Source organism: Octopus sinensis, linkage group LG12, assembly GCF_006345805.1.
Source record: "Octopus sinensis linkage group LG12, ASM634580v1, whole genome shotgun sequence".
NCBI lineage: Eukaryota > Metazoa > Mollusca > Cephalopoda > Octopoda > Octopodidae > Octopus > Octopus sinensis.
In genome coordinates this window covers 70,118,940-70,134,473 of record NC_043008.1, presented here as the reverse complement: position 1 = coordinate 70,134,473, position 15,534 = coordinate 70,118,940, and the positions used below count along the sequence as shown (strand labels likewise).

General features: G+C 36.1%; 1 protein-coding gene across 10 annotated transcripts in view; it reads right to left on the bottom strand.

Moving 5' to 3' along the window:
- Positions 1-15,534, bottom strand: part of LOC115218071 (zwei Ig domain protein zig-8) — a 547,852-nt gene that overhangs the window by 331,882 nt on the left and 200,436 nt on the right. For all 10 annotated transcript variants that reach the window (XM_036508049.1, XM_036508046.1, XM_036508050.1 and 7 more), the window contains one exon: positions 11,858-11,982. In XM_036508049.1, coding sequence (XP_036363942.1) covers positions 11,858-11,982 — 125 coding nt within the window. The remainder of the gene's footprint in view (positions 1-11,857; positions 11,983-15,534) is intronic.

The window sequence follows — 15,534 nt, the reverse complement described above, 5'->3', positions numbered from 1 at the left end:
TTAGTCACATTCAACCAGTGAAAAAATCATTAGTCGTCCAATCAATAAATAAATACACCAGTGGCTGTCTCTGCTATTGTTGTAATGTTGATTAGAGTCGTGAAAATTTTCAGCAAGTTTGCGTTAATTTAATTAAGCCAAAGTTAATTATGTCTCACATCTCCTTAACAAACCTACTAACTTGCCAACGTACCGACCTGAAAATCTACCTTAAACATTTCAAATTCTTTCAAGTAAATCATTCTCCTCTTTGACAATAAATCATTCATTTTCTATCTCAGTTCTGTGATGGCGCCACATGCCCAGCATCTTCCTCCTCAATTGTTTTCAACGAGATCTTTCCATTTAACTTATCTGCTTCGCTTCCAAAGTTTATCTTTCCTAATCAGATTTATACTTAGTTATATTATCTTCCACTCTCACTAAGGCATACAAATACAGAGCATTAGATAGTTGTATGCTGTTTCTCTTTTTGTTGTTGTTGTTGTTGCTGCTGCTTGAACTGTTAGTCATTTTTTGTTTTTGTTTTTGCTCATTGCAACAACTTGCTGTTAACTTGCATCACAGAGAGCTTTATCAACTTGCACAGGCTGTAAAGTTGATGCAATATTTATCATTATACAAAGTACTAGGGTAGTAGACTGGCTGAATCAGTGGAGCATTGGATAAAATGCTTTGCATTATTTTTTCTGGTACTTTGCATTCTGAGTTCAAATCATACCAAGGTCAGCTTTGCTTTTCACCCTTTTGAGATTGATAAAATAAAGTACCAGTCAGTACCAGACATGTACTGGAGTCAATATTACTGACTAATCATCTCTCCTCAAAACTGCTGCCCTTGGGCATAAATTTGAAATCATTATCATACTTAACCTGTGTGCACTGCATACGTAAAGCAATGAGTTACATTGGTTTCAATTTTGCATAAGGCATTGAACCATTGGCAAGGGGTACAGTCAGTCAATTTCACACCAGTTTATCACAGATAAACTGACCCCAGTGTCTTACAGAAATTTTCTTTTAACTCTTACATACCAGTAAGAGATGTGACTGAAAGGATTGTTATCAAGAAGTGTACCTGGCCATAAAAACACTGCCTCAGAAAGTACCCACCAACCCATTTTAAAATGGGAAAAAGGAACATAAAATCAATGATGACAGTAATGATGATGATGTTGATGATGATGATGAGGAAGATAATATTTATGATTATGATGATGGTACAACATAGTTGAAAATTGAACTCTATTTTAGATTTTTTTCTTAAAAACTTAAAGGGAGGTAGCTTCTTACTGCAACATCATTTGTCTGCTACTTTCCCAACCTAAACGTACAGCCTTGGCCAAAAGTTATAAATTTACAGTTTTGATGTCAAAGGTCACAGTTAATGGTAGAATTGGTAAATTGTCAGATCAAAGAGCTGCACACTAACTTCAATTAACAAACCAATCTCTTCTGCTTATGTCTATCAATGTTATCTTTCTCCCCACCATCTCTCTCTGTCTTTTATAATTATCATTATTTCTAACATAGGCACGAGGCCAGAAATTTGGCTGCAGAGAAGGTTTTGATGATTACATCAACTCCAGTACTAGATTGGTACTTTATTATATCAACCCCCAAAAGGGCTCAAATAGATTAAAATAGACTTTGTACTTCTGATAGAAATGATCCTTATTTGATTGTTATGATAGGGCAGTAAGTAGCCAGAACTGTTAGAGCATCAGATGAAATGCGTTGTGGTATTTTTTCTGGCTCTTTACAGTTGGAGTTCAAATCTGCCAAAGTCAACTTTGTATTTCATCCTGGAATTGATAAAATAAAGTACACAAGTACTGATAGAAATGGTATCAACTAGCCTCTTCTCCATGAAACTGCTGGCTTTCTTCTTAAATTAGGAGCAATTGTTTTATTATCTAGCAGTTATTACTCTTAGTAAAAACATTTTTATCCTTTTTGTTGTCAGTTAATAAGTGTTATTTCCTATTTGCTACTATGTAGAAATCAAAGGAAATTACTACTATTCCCTTCAAACTTTGCTTTTTTTTTCTGACCTTGACATCAATACTTGCTGAAACAGAAATATCATTATAGCAAATATTCTGCCCAATACCACAGATTTGCTTGCTTGTTGCTTGACCTTAACCACTTGAGCATGTTTCTTAGTGGCTGACAATATTTGCATCTTTGATCATGAGCAGGAGTAATAGGGAAGCATCATAGCCATGTATTGAGAGAGATTATTTGGGATTTGAATAAATGTAAGGAAAGCAAAGTTTGAAGGAAACGCCCCTAGAAAGTATGAAAAAAATGGCTAAGTAAACAGAAAATAACAGTTACTAACCAAAGTAAAAAATCATGTCGCACAGAGGTATCACTGACACTCAAGTTACACAGATTGCTAGAGTGTACAGAATCAGGAAAGTTTAAGAACCTGGATATGAACTTCCACCCTTTTGGTTAGCAATGGACAGGAGAGGTGATGGCAATGGGAAGTAAGAGAGATCATCAGTAACCAATTATCTCAGACAACCCCAGAACAGTTTCAACCTTGGAAAGATCTGAGGAATTTACTGTGGTATCTAGCTACGGAAGAATTTTTCTGTAAATTCTAGAGATGAGAGATTGTTTGGGAGATGTTGTATAATTAGTGTATGTGAGATGGTGCTTTTGTAAGGAATTCAACAGAAACTGCAAACATTTATGCAAGACTATCATGATGTAATGAACAGCTTGATAACGGTTAATTAACTTCACTGACTGATCCTTGGCTTTCTCTTAACAATCTGTGTGTGTGTGTGCCTGTAATAAAAACTTGAAAGATGCATTAGCACATATTTTCTTCAGTTTCCCTGAGAAGAGCTCTTAAAAGAAAGATACACACACAAGAACACAACATACACATATATGTATATACACATAGAAATATATTTATGTATACATATGATCATATATATATGTGTGCGTGTGTGTGCATGTGTGTGATTATCTAAATATATATATATATGCATGAGTAGTCATTATTTAACCAGCTTTAAGGTAATACCTAATAAATTCATTCCCCTGCATCTTAGTGATAACTACAACCTAGACTTTTGATAAATTATAGTGTGTTAGTACCATACCCTGATATTTCTACTTGTGCTCTGAGTTGAAATCCTGCTGAAGTCAATTTACTGTTCATCTCTCCAGGATTCATAAAAGTATCAGTCAAGTATTGGTGTCTGACACCTACCCTTAGATTTACTGGCCTTAGGCCAAAATGTGAAACCTTCATCATCATCATTATTATTATTATTATTATTATTATTATTACTATCATCATCATTATTATTATTATTGTTAAGGTAGCAAGTAGGCATGACTGTTAGCATGCTGGGTGAAATGTTTAATGGCATTTCATCCATCTTGACATTCTGAGTTCAAATTCTCTCAGAGTTGACCTTTGCCTTTCATACTTTCAGAGTTGATAAAATAAGAACCACTTGAGTAGTGGGGTTAATATAGTGGATTTACCACTCCCCCGAAATTGCTGGCCTTGTGACAAAATCTGAAATTATTATTATTATTATTATTATTATTATAATTATTATTATTATTATTATTATTATTAAGGCAGCAAACTGGCAGAATCGTTACCATACTGGATGAAATGCTTAGTGGAGTTTTGTTTATCTTTATGTTCAGAGTTCAAATTCTTCATGGTTTGATTTCTGCTGAAAGCTATCATTTGAGAGAGATTTGGCTGCTATTTCTAGCGAGTCAAGTGAGTCTATAACAAACTTCATATTTTTATTGAAGGTGCTTAGCCTAGTGGTTAGGGTGTTGCACTCACAATCACCAGATTGTAGGTTTGATTCCCAGACCAGGATGCATGTGCTTTTGAGCAAGACATTTAATTTCATATTGCTTCTGTGTGTGGGGATCAGCATGTTAGAGATTAGACCCAATGTTTCTTGTCATAAAAGGCAACTAAAAGAGGTTGAGGTAGGATTTACAATCCAGCCCTGTAAAGCCCTCACCAGCAATGATGACCCAAACAAACTGATGGGTTGGAGGGTTGTTGCCTGAGTGGTGCAAATGTGTCATCTGCTAGGAGTAGTAGGGAATCACCAATACATGGTGGATGCAGCAAGGCACTTTCACGGCACATGATCCCCTACTAGTACTATTACTACTACTACTACTTCTTAGTCAAGATGGAGGAGCTGGGCGCATGACCCTTCACAAGGCCTCCGAGATTAGTAGGAGGGAAGGAGGTAGCCTCAAACAGGAGACCTGAATGCTTGCAACAGAGTAGAATCTGGTAAGGGTAACCAAGGGACTATGTTACAGTGCTCAACTGGATGAATGATTAAGTCTAGCACTGAAGTGGACCATGATTGGATTTGAACTCAAAATGAAGAGGGCTGGAAATTAATTCCATAATCTATTCCCCTGTATTACTATTTTTCATTTTTTATTTGTTTCAGTGATTGAACTGTGGCCAAGCTAAAGCAATGCTTTGATGTGTTTAGTTGAGCAAATCGCCCCCAGTACTTTTTTTTAAAGTTTGGTACTTTTTCAGTCTCTTTTACTGAACTACTAAGCTATGGAGATATAAACAAACCAACACTGGTTGTCAAATAGTAGGGTATGGGAAACTGGCACCAAGACATACACATGTGCGAGCATGTGCACACACACACATACACAAGGTGTTTGAGCTAAATTCAACAGTTTACATAAAAGGAAAAAAAAAAAAACAATATTCTACCCAAAACTAAAAGTACTTTGAAAAACCAAAAGATAGCAACTATTAACCTGAATATCCTGTATATGATATACTTCCATGGTTTCCATCGACAAAATACCCTCACAAGGACTTGATTGACCTGGGGCTAGAGTAGAAGGTACTTGCCTAAGCTGCTGTGCAGTGGGACTGATCCTAAAACCATGTAGTTGCAAAGTGAGCTTCTTAACCACACAGCCATGCTTGGTTTATTTCATCAATCCCAAAAGAATATAAGGCAAATGTGACCCAAGCAAAATTCAGACTTATTGTGCAATGAGAACAAATATCATGAGATATTCAAGCCAATATTTCATCATCCTCATCATCATCATATAATGTCTGCTCTCCATGCTGGCATGGGTTGGATGGTTTGACCAAAAGCTGGTAAGCCGGGGAGCTGGATCAGGTTCCAATCTGATTTAGCATAATTTCTATGGCTAGATGCCTTTCCTAACACCAACCATTCCAAGAATGTAGAGGATCCTTTTTATGTGCCACAGGAATGGGTGCCATAGACCTGACACCAGCATCAGCCATGACTATGATCTTACTTGCCTTGACTAGTCACCTTATAGTTGTTGTAATTGTATTCTTTGGTCAGTTCATTCAGTCCTAGATGCTTCAACATTACATCTAGATTAAACATCCTAAGTATACAGTATGTGAAGTTATCGGCGCTGTTTTATTATTCAATAATCTTTCTTAACAAATCAAGGGCCTGCTTTATTATAAAAGAAACCAAACAGCTGAGTGGATGAGAAAAAAAAATCTCTACTTAGCCAGGATTTGAACTAAAAACATAAATGAAACAGAGTGAAAACCAACTCCTAGATTTTCAATCTAAATGCATAGTAGACATTATCTAATTAAATTTGGACAGTGCACTTCATTGAACCACACCAATTCACACAACTTCCGACTGAACCGGATAACATTAAATGATTTAAGAAAGTTATTGGAAATAGGGCTAGCATTCTCTCCAGAGGCTGGTTTATATCACATCAGCTTAATGCCACCATGTAATCAAAGTTAAACAGAAGAACTTAAAAGCCCTTTGAGGTTTATTACATCAGCATTGATAATATTCTATTACATGTTGCATATCCTCAGTGCGATCCAGCATGAAGCACAGAAATATACCTGGCACCAATTCGACTGCAACAGGAAGTAAGCCAATCAAGACAAATTTGAGTCCCTAAAGGGGTTTTTTTCCCTTCATTTCTTCAGTCTCATCAATGTGGTGCAGTTACCTGGATAAACCCAAGGGGAACAAATGAATAAGTTAAGATGGAGTAAAGGGATGTTAAATTAGACCTTGTTGTTGAAAACATCCTCTTTAGGGGTGAACTACAAATGTAATATGTATGTATGTGTGTATGTATGTGCATGTGTATATGAGTATGTGAATGCATGTATATGTGTATATGTTTAGGAAAACTGCTATGCAAATGAAATTGGACATGAACATACGTTTATGTTTTGCAAGAAAGTACACACACCCAAACACACACACACACACACACACACATATACCTGTGTGTATTCTTTCATATACATATAAACACATTCGTGCATGTATATATTAAATGATTATGTGTGTGTATATGTGTTTCTGTATTTTTATATAACCACTACGGGCATATGGCGTAGTGGTTAAGAGCATGGGCTACTAACCCCAAGATTCTGAGCTTGATTCCAAGCAGTGACCTGAACATTAATAATAATAATAATAATAATAATAATAATAATAATAATAATAATAACAACAACAACATCAAAAAATACCCTAGGAATGAGAACCCAGGTTTGAAATTTCCCCAAGAAGGCTGGAGGGTATATCAGCCGAAACGTGTTAACAATAAACAAGATGAGGACAAATATCTGGCGAATGTAAATAATGTAAATGATATAATTTTTCATCTCTTAAATATAGAAGTGTAAATGACACATTGTCTTAAAACTGGCTGTTCTTTGTCGGTTTGGCATAAAAGCGAACCATTTTGGCATTGTATTGTTAATTGTGATGAAAAATGGATTCTTTTCAATAGCAAGTGTGGACCTATTCCATCTCAATCACAGATTTTTTAATTAATTTTTTTAAACTAAACCAGTTTGAAACTTTGAATGCTAGTAGAATTCTTATATAGAACATGGTTCACTTTGAATGTTGTTGACAAAATTTCATATTTTAGAAGTTATTTCATGTTAAAGTTGTCATATTTGAGTAATTTCAACCAATCAATGACGTGTATTCAGTTGAAGAAAGCTACTGCTGTTCACGATAGTTATCGAAGAGGAACAACTTCCAGGTCATCTCTACTAAATGTTACCACTCTGTTTGAAGAATCAACACCACAGAGCAACGAGTCCACAGCTAGCTTTTTTGTTGTTAACATATATGTAGTTTCAAAATGCCTTATTTTACAACTATGAGATGTATTGTTGTTGTCATGATTTTATCTTACTATAATCAACAACAAATACATTTCATTAATATAAAAGTCTTTATTACATAAAAAATAACATAATCAAAACATGAAGGTAAAACAAAACAAATAGCAGCTTACACACTAGAAAATATGGTAATTGTAGAGGCAGTGACAAGTTCGCTTGCTGGTTGCTAGTTCATAGTGTAGAAGGGAGGGAAAGAGTAAGAAATGTACGGTGTTGACTAGAAAGGAAGAAAAGATAAAGGTAACATAGTTTTCACTCATCATACAAATAAAACAGAGTAGTGACATTTAGTAGAGATGACCCAGAAGTTGTTCCTCTTCAATTACTATTACAAACAGCAGTAGCTTTCTTCAACCGAATACACATTGTTGACTGGTTGAAATTACCGGAATATGACAACTTTAACACGAAATAACTTCTAAAATACAAAATTTTGTCTAAAATGTTCACAGTAAACTGTGTTCTACATGAGAAAGTCTACCAGTATTCAAAGTTTCAAACTGTTTAGTTAAAAAAATTTATAAATCTGTGATTGAGATGGAATAGAAACGCACGGGTTCTGCAAGGGGGTTGGATAGAAACAAAGTGTCAAAACACAATCCAGAAAAAGAATATTCACCAAAAAAAAGCTAATGGTGTCTCTTTGGTGGTCCATTGCTGGTGTCATCCATGACATCTTCATGAGATCTGGTAAGTCAATTACAGCAGATGTATACATCAACCAATTGGATGAAATGATGAATGAACTTGCAATTAAACAGCCGAGATTGGTCAATGCTCTTGCATGACAATACTCGACCACATGTTGCACAAAGAACGCTACTCAAGTTACAGGAGCTGAACTTAGAAGTACTCTATCATCCACCATATTCACCAGACCTGCACCAACTATCACATTTTCTAAGCATTAGACAACTTTTTGCAAGGAAAAAACTTCAAATCTGAAGAAAATGCAAAAACAGCCTTTCGTGATTTCATCACCTCTTGCTCTCCAGAATTCTTCGCTGCTGGCATAAATAAGCTATCGATAAAATGGCAAAATTGTGTTGATAATTTAGGTGCCTACTTTGATTAACTGCATTGCTTTTTGTTGAGATAAAGTAAAATAAACTTTCAGTTCAAAATCTTAATGACCTGATATATATATATATATGTGTGTGTGTGTGTGTGGTGTGTGTGTGTGTGTGTGTATACACGCACATGTACAAAAACACAGACAGGCACACATACACGTGTGTGTGTGTGTGTGTGAATAAGCTGAAAGAGGCCATTTCCAATTATAAATTTTAATTAAGAAGAGAGTGGGAAAAGGTCAGGGAGCTCTTCTGCTGGCAACAAAAGGTTTCTTTCTCAGTGAAAAGCAGATTGTAGAGTGCTTGCATACAAAACGCGAAGCTGTACAGTAATGAGACATTGAACTTTAAACAGAGTTTACAAAGACTTGAAGGAAACGAAGCAAACAGGATTTGCTTGACATGTAATAGATGTAATGTTAATGGGCATGAACAACAAATGACGAAGGAGCTGAGAGGAAACCTGGATATAAGAAGAATGTGGTGTAATGTGTGAGAGTAAAGAATGCACTTGTATGAGCATGTAATAGGCAGAGGATGACAGTTGAGTAATGAAGTGTAGCTGTGCTCAAAGTTGATGGAATATGAAGATGAGGGAGACCCATGAAGACATGGGATGCATTGGTGAAGACTGATCTCAGGGAAAGGATGATGGTCAGTAGATAGCACACGAGATGAGCTGTCCACCCATGCAAACATAGTAAAAACAAATGTTGAAAATGATTGTAGTGGTGAAGGCTAGGTGACATAATGCATAAAATACACACACCCATACATACACTGATGGTGAAAAGTTCCTGGTTTTAAGGATATCATGAAAGGCCTGGTTAGAGGCCCAACCTTCCAAGTTCTTTTAAAAGGCTTAGAAAAACTGAAGGACTGCTAAGTGTGTGAACCTGAGAGGGGAATATCTTGAATAAAATTATAATTAACTGATCCTCCTGTATTTTCTTTTACCCAAATCCAGGAACTTTTCAGCACCCACTCGTGTGTGTATGTGTGTGTGTGTGTGTGTGTGTGTGTGTGTGTAGGTGCATACATGTGGGTCTCTCCACTGTTATGACCCAGTTGAACTTACATCTGCTTCCTTCCCTGTCTCTGAGGTCCACTCATCGTCTCTTCACTCACTCTTTCTTATATTTACCATACTATACTGCTTGTGTGACTAAAGATGGTATTGAACATCTCTAGCCATCTCATCGCTATGACACATTCTTCCCTATTCCTTGTACCTCCTGAATAACAAGGGATGTCACTGGATCAAGCCATAATGGAACTATGCATATTCAATTCCTTCTGTCACCATTTTTTATTCTTTTTCATAGATTCCATTATGAAATTTATGTATAAGAGATTGCATTTATTATGTTTGTAACCAATGCATCAATCAACACCTTTTCTGATCTGTCACTTATCACTCTCTCTTCCCCAGGTGACTTGATATTGACATTCATCACTCTCTGTCACCATGGGCTACCTCAGTTATTGTCTATTATTCTCTAACTCTTCAACCAACCCTTTACCTCAATCATTATGTTCCTACCATCATATTCTTGCCTCCTTTAATCAACAATCCTGGTTTTCCTTCTGTCATTATTCACTCTTCTGTTCACCTAATCAGTCATGTAGTCTTGAGTAAACGGACATTGTAATAAAGACTCTTTAGTCTTTTGAAGTACAAGATAATCTTACAAATGCCGGTACCACAATAAAATTTACTCAGTAATCAATGTAATGTGGTTGGTCAATGTTGGACCAAGAGGATCATTTGACCTTGATGAGGTCATAACAACATCTCTAGAGCTAGTACAATAATAAAATATACTTAATGCACTTGGTGAAGTGACTGGGGTTAAGAAGTGCACCCGACGATAGAAATCAAGTCAAACTTATATGTACCAGTGAGATATGCTTCACAGATTAATCTAAAAAAACAATAAAACCAAATATGAACTGACTTGGATCACAACTACTCCTTTAACCTATACCAGCATGAATAACAAAAGTAAAATGATGAAGATAATGGCCTAGTGGTTAGGATGCTGCACTCATGATTGTAAGATCAAGGTTTCAATTCCTAGACCAAGTGGTGCACTGTGTTCTTGAGAAAAACACTTCTTCTCATGTCACTCTGCAATCACTTTGACACTTGATGTGTGGTGCACAGCGCACCTGTTTAGGCAACAGAGATTTGATGGAGCATGTGAGATAATATACCACACATACATTTGATCATCAAAAACAAAATCATTTGTGTAGGTCGTTTGGTAAAAGCTGAACACTTATACATCGTCTCCAACAGGAGAATCCATTTTGTATATATATATATATATATATCATTATTTAACGTCTGTTTTCCATGCTGCCATGGTTTAGACTATATATATTTTCTGATAAAGCTTGGGAATATTTGCTTTGCTGAAACAGTGTGGCTATTTTGTAAAATATGAATAAATCTAATTATTTGTTACCCTGTTTTTAACATAGAATTTTTTTCTTATTTGTGGACTGCTACAATCATCAGACACACACATACAGAGAGAGAGAGACTGAAAGAATGAAACAGACAGTCGGGTGCACGCACCCACGCACGCACCCACGCACGCACCCACACACATACACACAGCTACACATACTATTTGAAGGTATAACAATCTCCTGTGATTATCAAAAATAAACATCAAAATGGAACCGGAATCTCCAAAAATATAGGAAGAGCCCACTTTCTAATTAATTGCAGGTTATCATCATCAACCACCGCCCCCCTCTAAAATGAGTGAACCATTCTTCATATTACTCCGGAACATTCTTCTATAACATAATTTCTATTTCTCTAATTGAAATTTCTAAAGCAAAAATACCAGAAAATTCTAATTTTATTAAAATGCCCCTTCAAATGGAATTCGAAATTCATTTACGAAAATGTAAAAATTCCTTGTCTTACGTTGAATATGGTTTTGTTTTTGGAATCATAGATTTAAGATTTTTGTGTGGTTCTGGTTAAAATAAACGGCATTGATTTCATGTGTGTGTTTGCCTGTAATTGTAGGTATGTTTGTGCATGTGTATGAGTGTTCAGGTGTGGAGTTGGTAAGGGAAAATGATAAAAGATAACTTCCCTTTAAATAATCTACTAATGGAGCAGCAGGAAAGGAAGAATTTTTACCATTCTTTGAGAATTGCATGTGTACAAGCAAGTGTGTGTGTATGTAGAGAGTGAGTGTGTATGCATATGCACAAGATAGAGTGAGTGAGTGAGTGTGTGTTTGAGAGAGAGAACACTTGAGACAGAGTGTGCAGGGAAGGTAGAGCAAGAGGGAAAGTAAGGAGAGAGAGTGTGTGTGTGTGTGTTTATATGTATGAAAATGTTTAGAAGAAGAAGAAGAAGAAGAAAAATGAGAAAAAGAAGAAGAAGAAAGAAAGAAAGAAAGAAAGACAGACAGAAAGGAAAAAAGAGAAAGAAAGAAATATAACATTTCAACTATTCATTGTAAAAGAGAAAGAGATGTTGATTGTTTAAAAGAAGGAAAACTTAGAATGCAAACAAAATACTCACTGTTTTGGTGCCCAAGTTCTCTATTGAACAGTGAAGGATTGCAGTTTCTCCTCTTCGAAATGTCACATTGGTAGGAGACGGGTTAAACCGTGGAATAGGTGCATTGTCTTCATATTGAGCAAAGGCTAAAATAAAGGAACAAAAAACAATATATTAATAATAATAATAATAATAATAATAACAATAATAATAATTTAACACCTGTTTTCAATGCTGGCATGGGTTTGACAGTTTGATAGGTACTGGCAATACGGAAAAATGCACCAAGCTCCACTGTCTGCTTGGACATGATTTCTACAGCTGGATGCCCTTTCTGATGCCAACACTTTACAGAGTGTACTGGATGCTTTTGACATGACCCCAACAACAGTGAGTTCACCAAATAATTTACAAGACAAGGTCACCTAAACTGAGGCTGAGTAGTATTGAGGAAAGTGGCTCTGTGCGAGATGAGAGATTAGTGCATAAGTAGAAGGACAGAAATAGATGTTTTGCAGTAACGGAGGATACATGGGTTACCACAAGAGAGAGAGAGAGAGTGGAGCCTTTTTACTATAGGCACAAGGCTTGAAATTTTGTAGGAGGGAATTAGTTGATTACACTGCCCACAGTGCTTGACAGGTATTTATTTTATCAACTCCAAAAATATGAAAGGTAAAGTCAAGCATGGTAGAATATGAACTCAGATCATAAAAACAGACAAAATGCTTAGCAGCATTTTATCCAGCATTTTAATGCTTCAGTTGGCTCACTACCTAAATAAAAATAATAATGATGATGATGATCAGGATGAGAATATTAATAACAAAAGCACTCAGAGAGCACAAACCTCTGCCAAGTCAACACCAATGTCCTCTCAACGATTAGCCAGAGATGATTTTTTAAAATGAGAATATCTAAAATAAACTTGACTACTCTCACAAACGAGAATACTAAAAATGAACCCGAATGCTCTCAAAAATTGTGTAAAAAAAAAGAAATCCAGAATCGTTGTCCAGTACTGGATTGATCCCAAAATCGAATCAGTTCATGCCAGTCATGAGACTAAACATCCCTGAAAGTTTCACCTGAATTCATCTACCGGTTCTTGAGATATTTTGTCCATGGACAAACAAACAAACAAACGTGACTGAAAACAATACTACTGCCTCCACCAAGGCAAAGGTAATAATAATAATAATGCCCTCATGCAGCACCAGCTACTGTCTCTCATGGATTCTGATCTTAACTAATTGGAAGTGTTAACATGTACATGTTTTGCCTTGGTGTAAAAGCTAGGCTACAGCAAATATTCTGCTCAATACCACAGACTTGCTTGACCCTAACCAGTTGAGCATGTCTCTTGGTGGCTGATATGTGCATCTTTGATCACAAGCAGAAGTAGTGGGGGAGCATCATGGCCATGTGTGAAAAGAATTCCTTGGGGTTCGAATAATTTACCTCTGTAAACATGGGTTTTTCATTCAACATCCTTAAACAACTCTTATTCAGCGGGCTTTTGAATGGGATGGACTACTCAACCTGAACAAAATTCTAACTGGACCCCACCAGCAAGGACCTGCACTGTTTATTTTGATATGAAATCACAATGTTGCACACATATGGTTGTGATGCATGGGCCTGGTGTATCCCTGTCAGATGGGCAGTTATGATAAGTATACTGGGCTTTGTATATCATACCCCAGTGTCACTTTGATGGCATGCACTGCTCTCTCACTCAATAGTTATAGTAATAATAAAATACTTTCTACTATAGGTACAGCAAAGAAAGAAAAGTATAACCCTGGTCCTTAAAACTGAAGCTGAGGTAAGAAACCAAGTAGAGCTAGTGCACCATATGTCTGTCCACAGTCAACAGCTGCATTATGTAGTGGGACTAAAAACAATGAGTTTGGTTAGAGACATTATTTTGCCAGTAGTCTCTCCTAATGACAACAGCAACAACAAGCATAAAAGAGTCCAGCTGTATTCCTTATTCAGTACTCAACACAAACTCTTAGCTACTTACACTAAGATTGTTACTCAAATTTAAACAAGTACATTGGTGCAGGAACCCCTAGTGCTTATCACTGGCATGATTGGTGTATTTCATAGAGCAACTTCTAAGCGGAGGAAGATAATGAATTGTAGATGTATTCCTCTTTGTCCTTGATTCATGTGTATGTATGTATGTGTGTAGTTTTACTAGTTTTACCTTTTTTTTCATCTTTTTACTTGTTTCAGTCATTTGATTGTGACCATGTTGGGGCACCATCTTGAAAGGGTTTTAGTCAGACAAATCAACCCCATGATGTTTTTCTTTTTAAGCTTAGTAATCATTTTGGTGGGTGTAAACACACCAACACTGGTTGTCAAGTGATGGTGCTGGTGGTGGACAAACACAGACACAAACACACACACATGTGTATATACGATGGGCTTCTTTCAGTTTCCATCTACCAAGTCCATATACACAGCTTTGGTCAGCCCAAGGATATAGCAGAAGACATTTGCCCAAGGTGCCATGCTGTGGCAGAACCATGAGGTTGGAAAACAAGCTTCTTAGTACACAGTCACACCTTGTGCCTCTTCATTTTTATTTTACAGCTGCTTTCTATGCTGGCATATAATGAAATCATCATCATCACAAACACCATCATTGATTTTATGGTTTCTCTGTGCAAGCATGACTTAGACAGGAGTTGTTGAGGTAATTTTTATGAGCAAATGACGTTCATTATAGAAACTCATGAAGCTGCTTCTTACAACACACAAGAGTATGATACACATCCATGTGAGATACATGTTGCTTAGAACTTAGTAGCTGTATTCCCTTCATGTGCTTACAGCGGTTAGCAGTTATGGATCTCAATGCCAAGGCCCGAGCTTTCATGACTTTTCTTGAGGGAAAAATACAGCAGTAGTTTCCTATTGCTATTAGCCTATATATCTATTGTTTATTTTGCAAGTCTCCTATTCTCCCATTCTTATATTTGAGGCCCAGGGCCTTTTTAATTAAGAAAAAACACTAGTCATGTGACACTAAAGCATGTTCATATACTAGTGAGCTTTTGTGACACAAGTTCTAGGAGCCAGTGCTCTTCTGTGCCTTGTATGCCTTAGCTACCTCACCAGCTTCTGCTATTTGACTAAGAACTGGAGCTTTTTCCAGGCACTACCAACCTAGACTGAGATTACCAGCAGTAGTAATGACAAAAGTGTAATGCCATACTCTCCAGTACTCCTATACTCTTAAATTCGAATGTTTGCCTAAGACATCAGTTACATTACAAATATAAAATTCACTTTCCAGATTTTCAGGTAATGAATCAAACCAACCTATTCATGTTAAATGCTAAAATCAAAATAAAAAAAACTATCTTTTTTTTTGTCTTTTTTCTTTATTTGAAGTAACTACTGCATGATCACATTATCAGATAGTATATATATATATATATATAAAATCATCATGGGATATTTTTTCGTGCATGCAAATGTTGCTTACTATTTATCTATATTTGAATTTTCATGTTTTTGATTTGCATTGTAAAGTATGTATATGATGGCGTCAATACCTAACTATATTCATTTCACTAGGTTAAAGTAAATATCGTTGTATCTTTCACTTATTATTTATTTATTCTTCATCAAGTTTACCTGGACAACAAAAAGAAATCTAATCCATTGAAAATATGTTT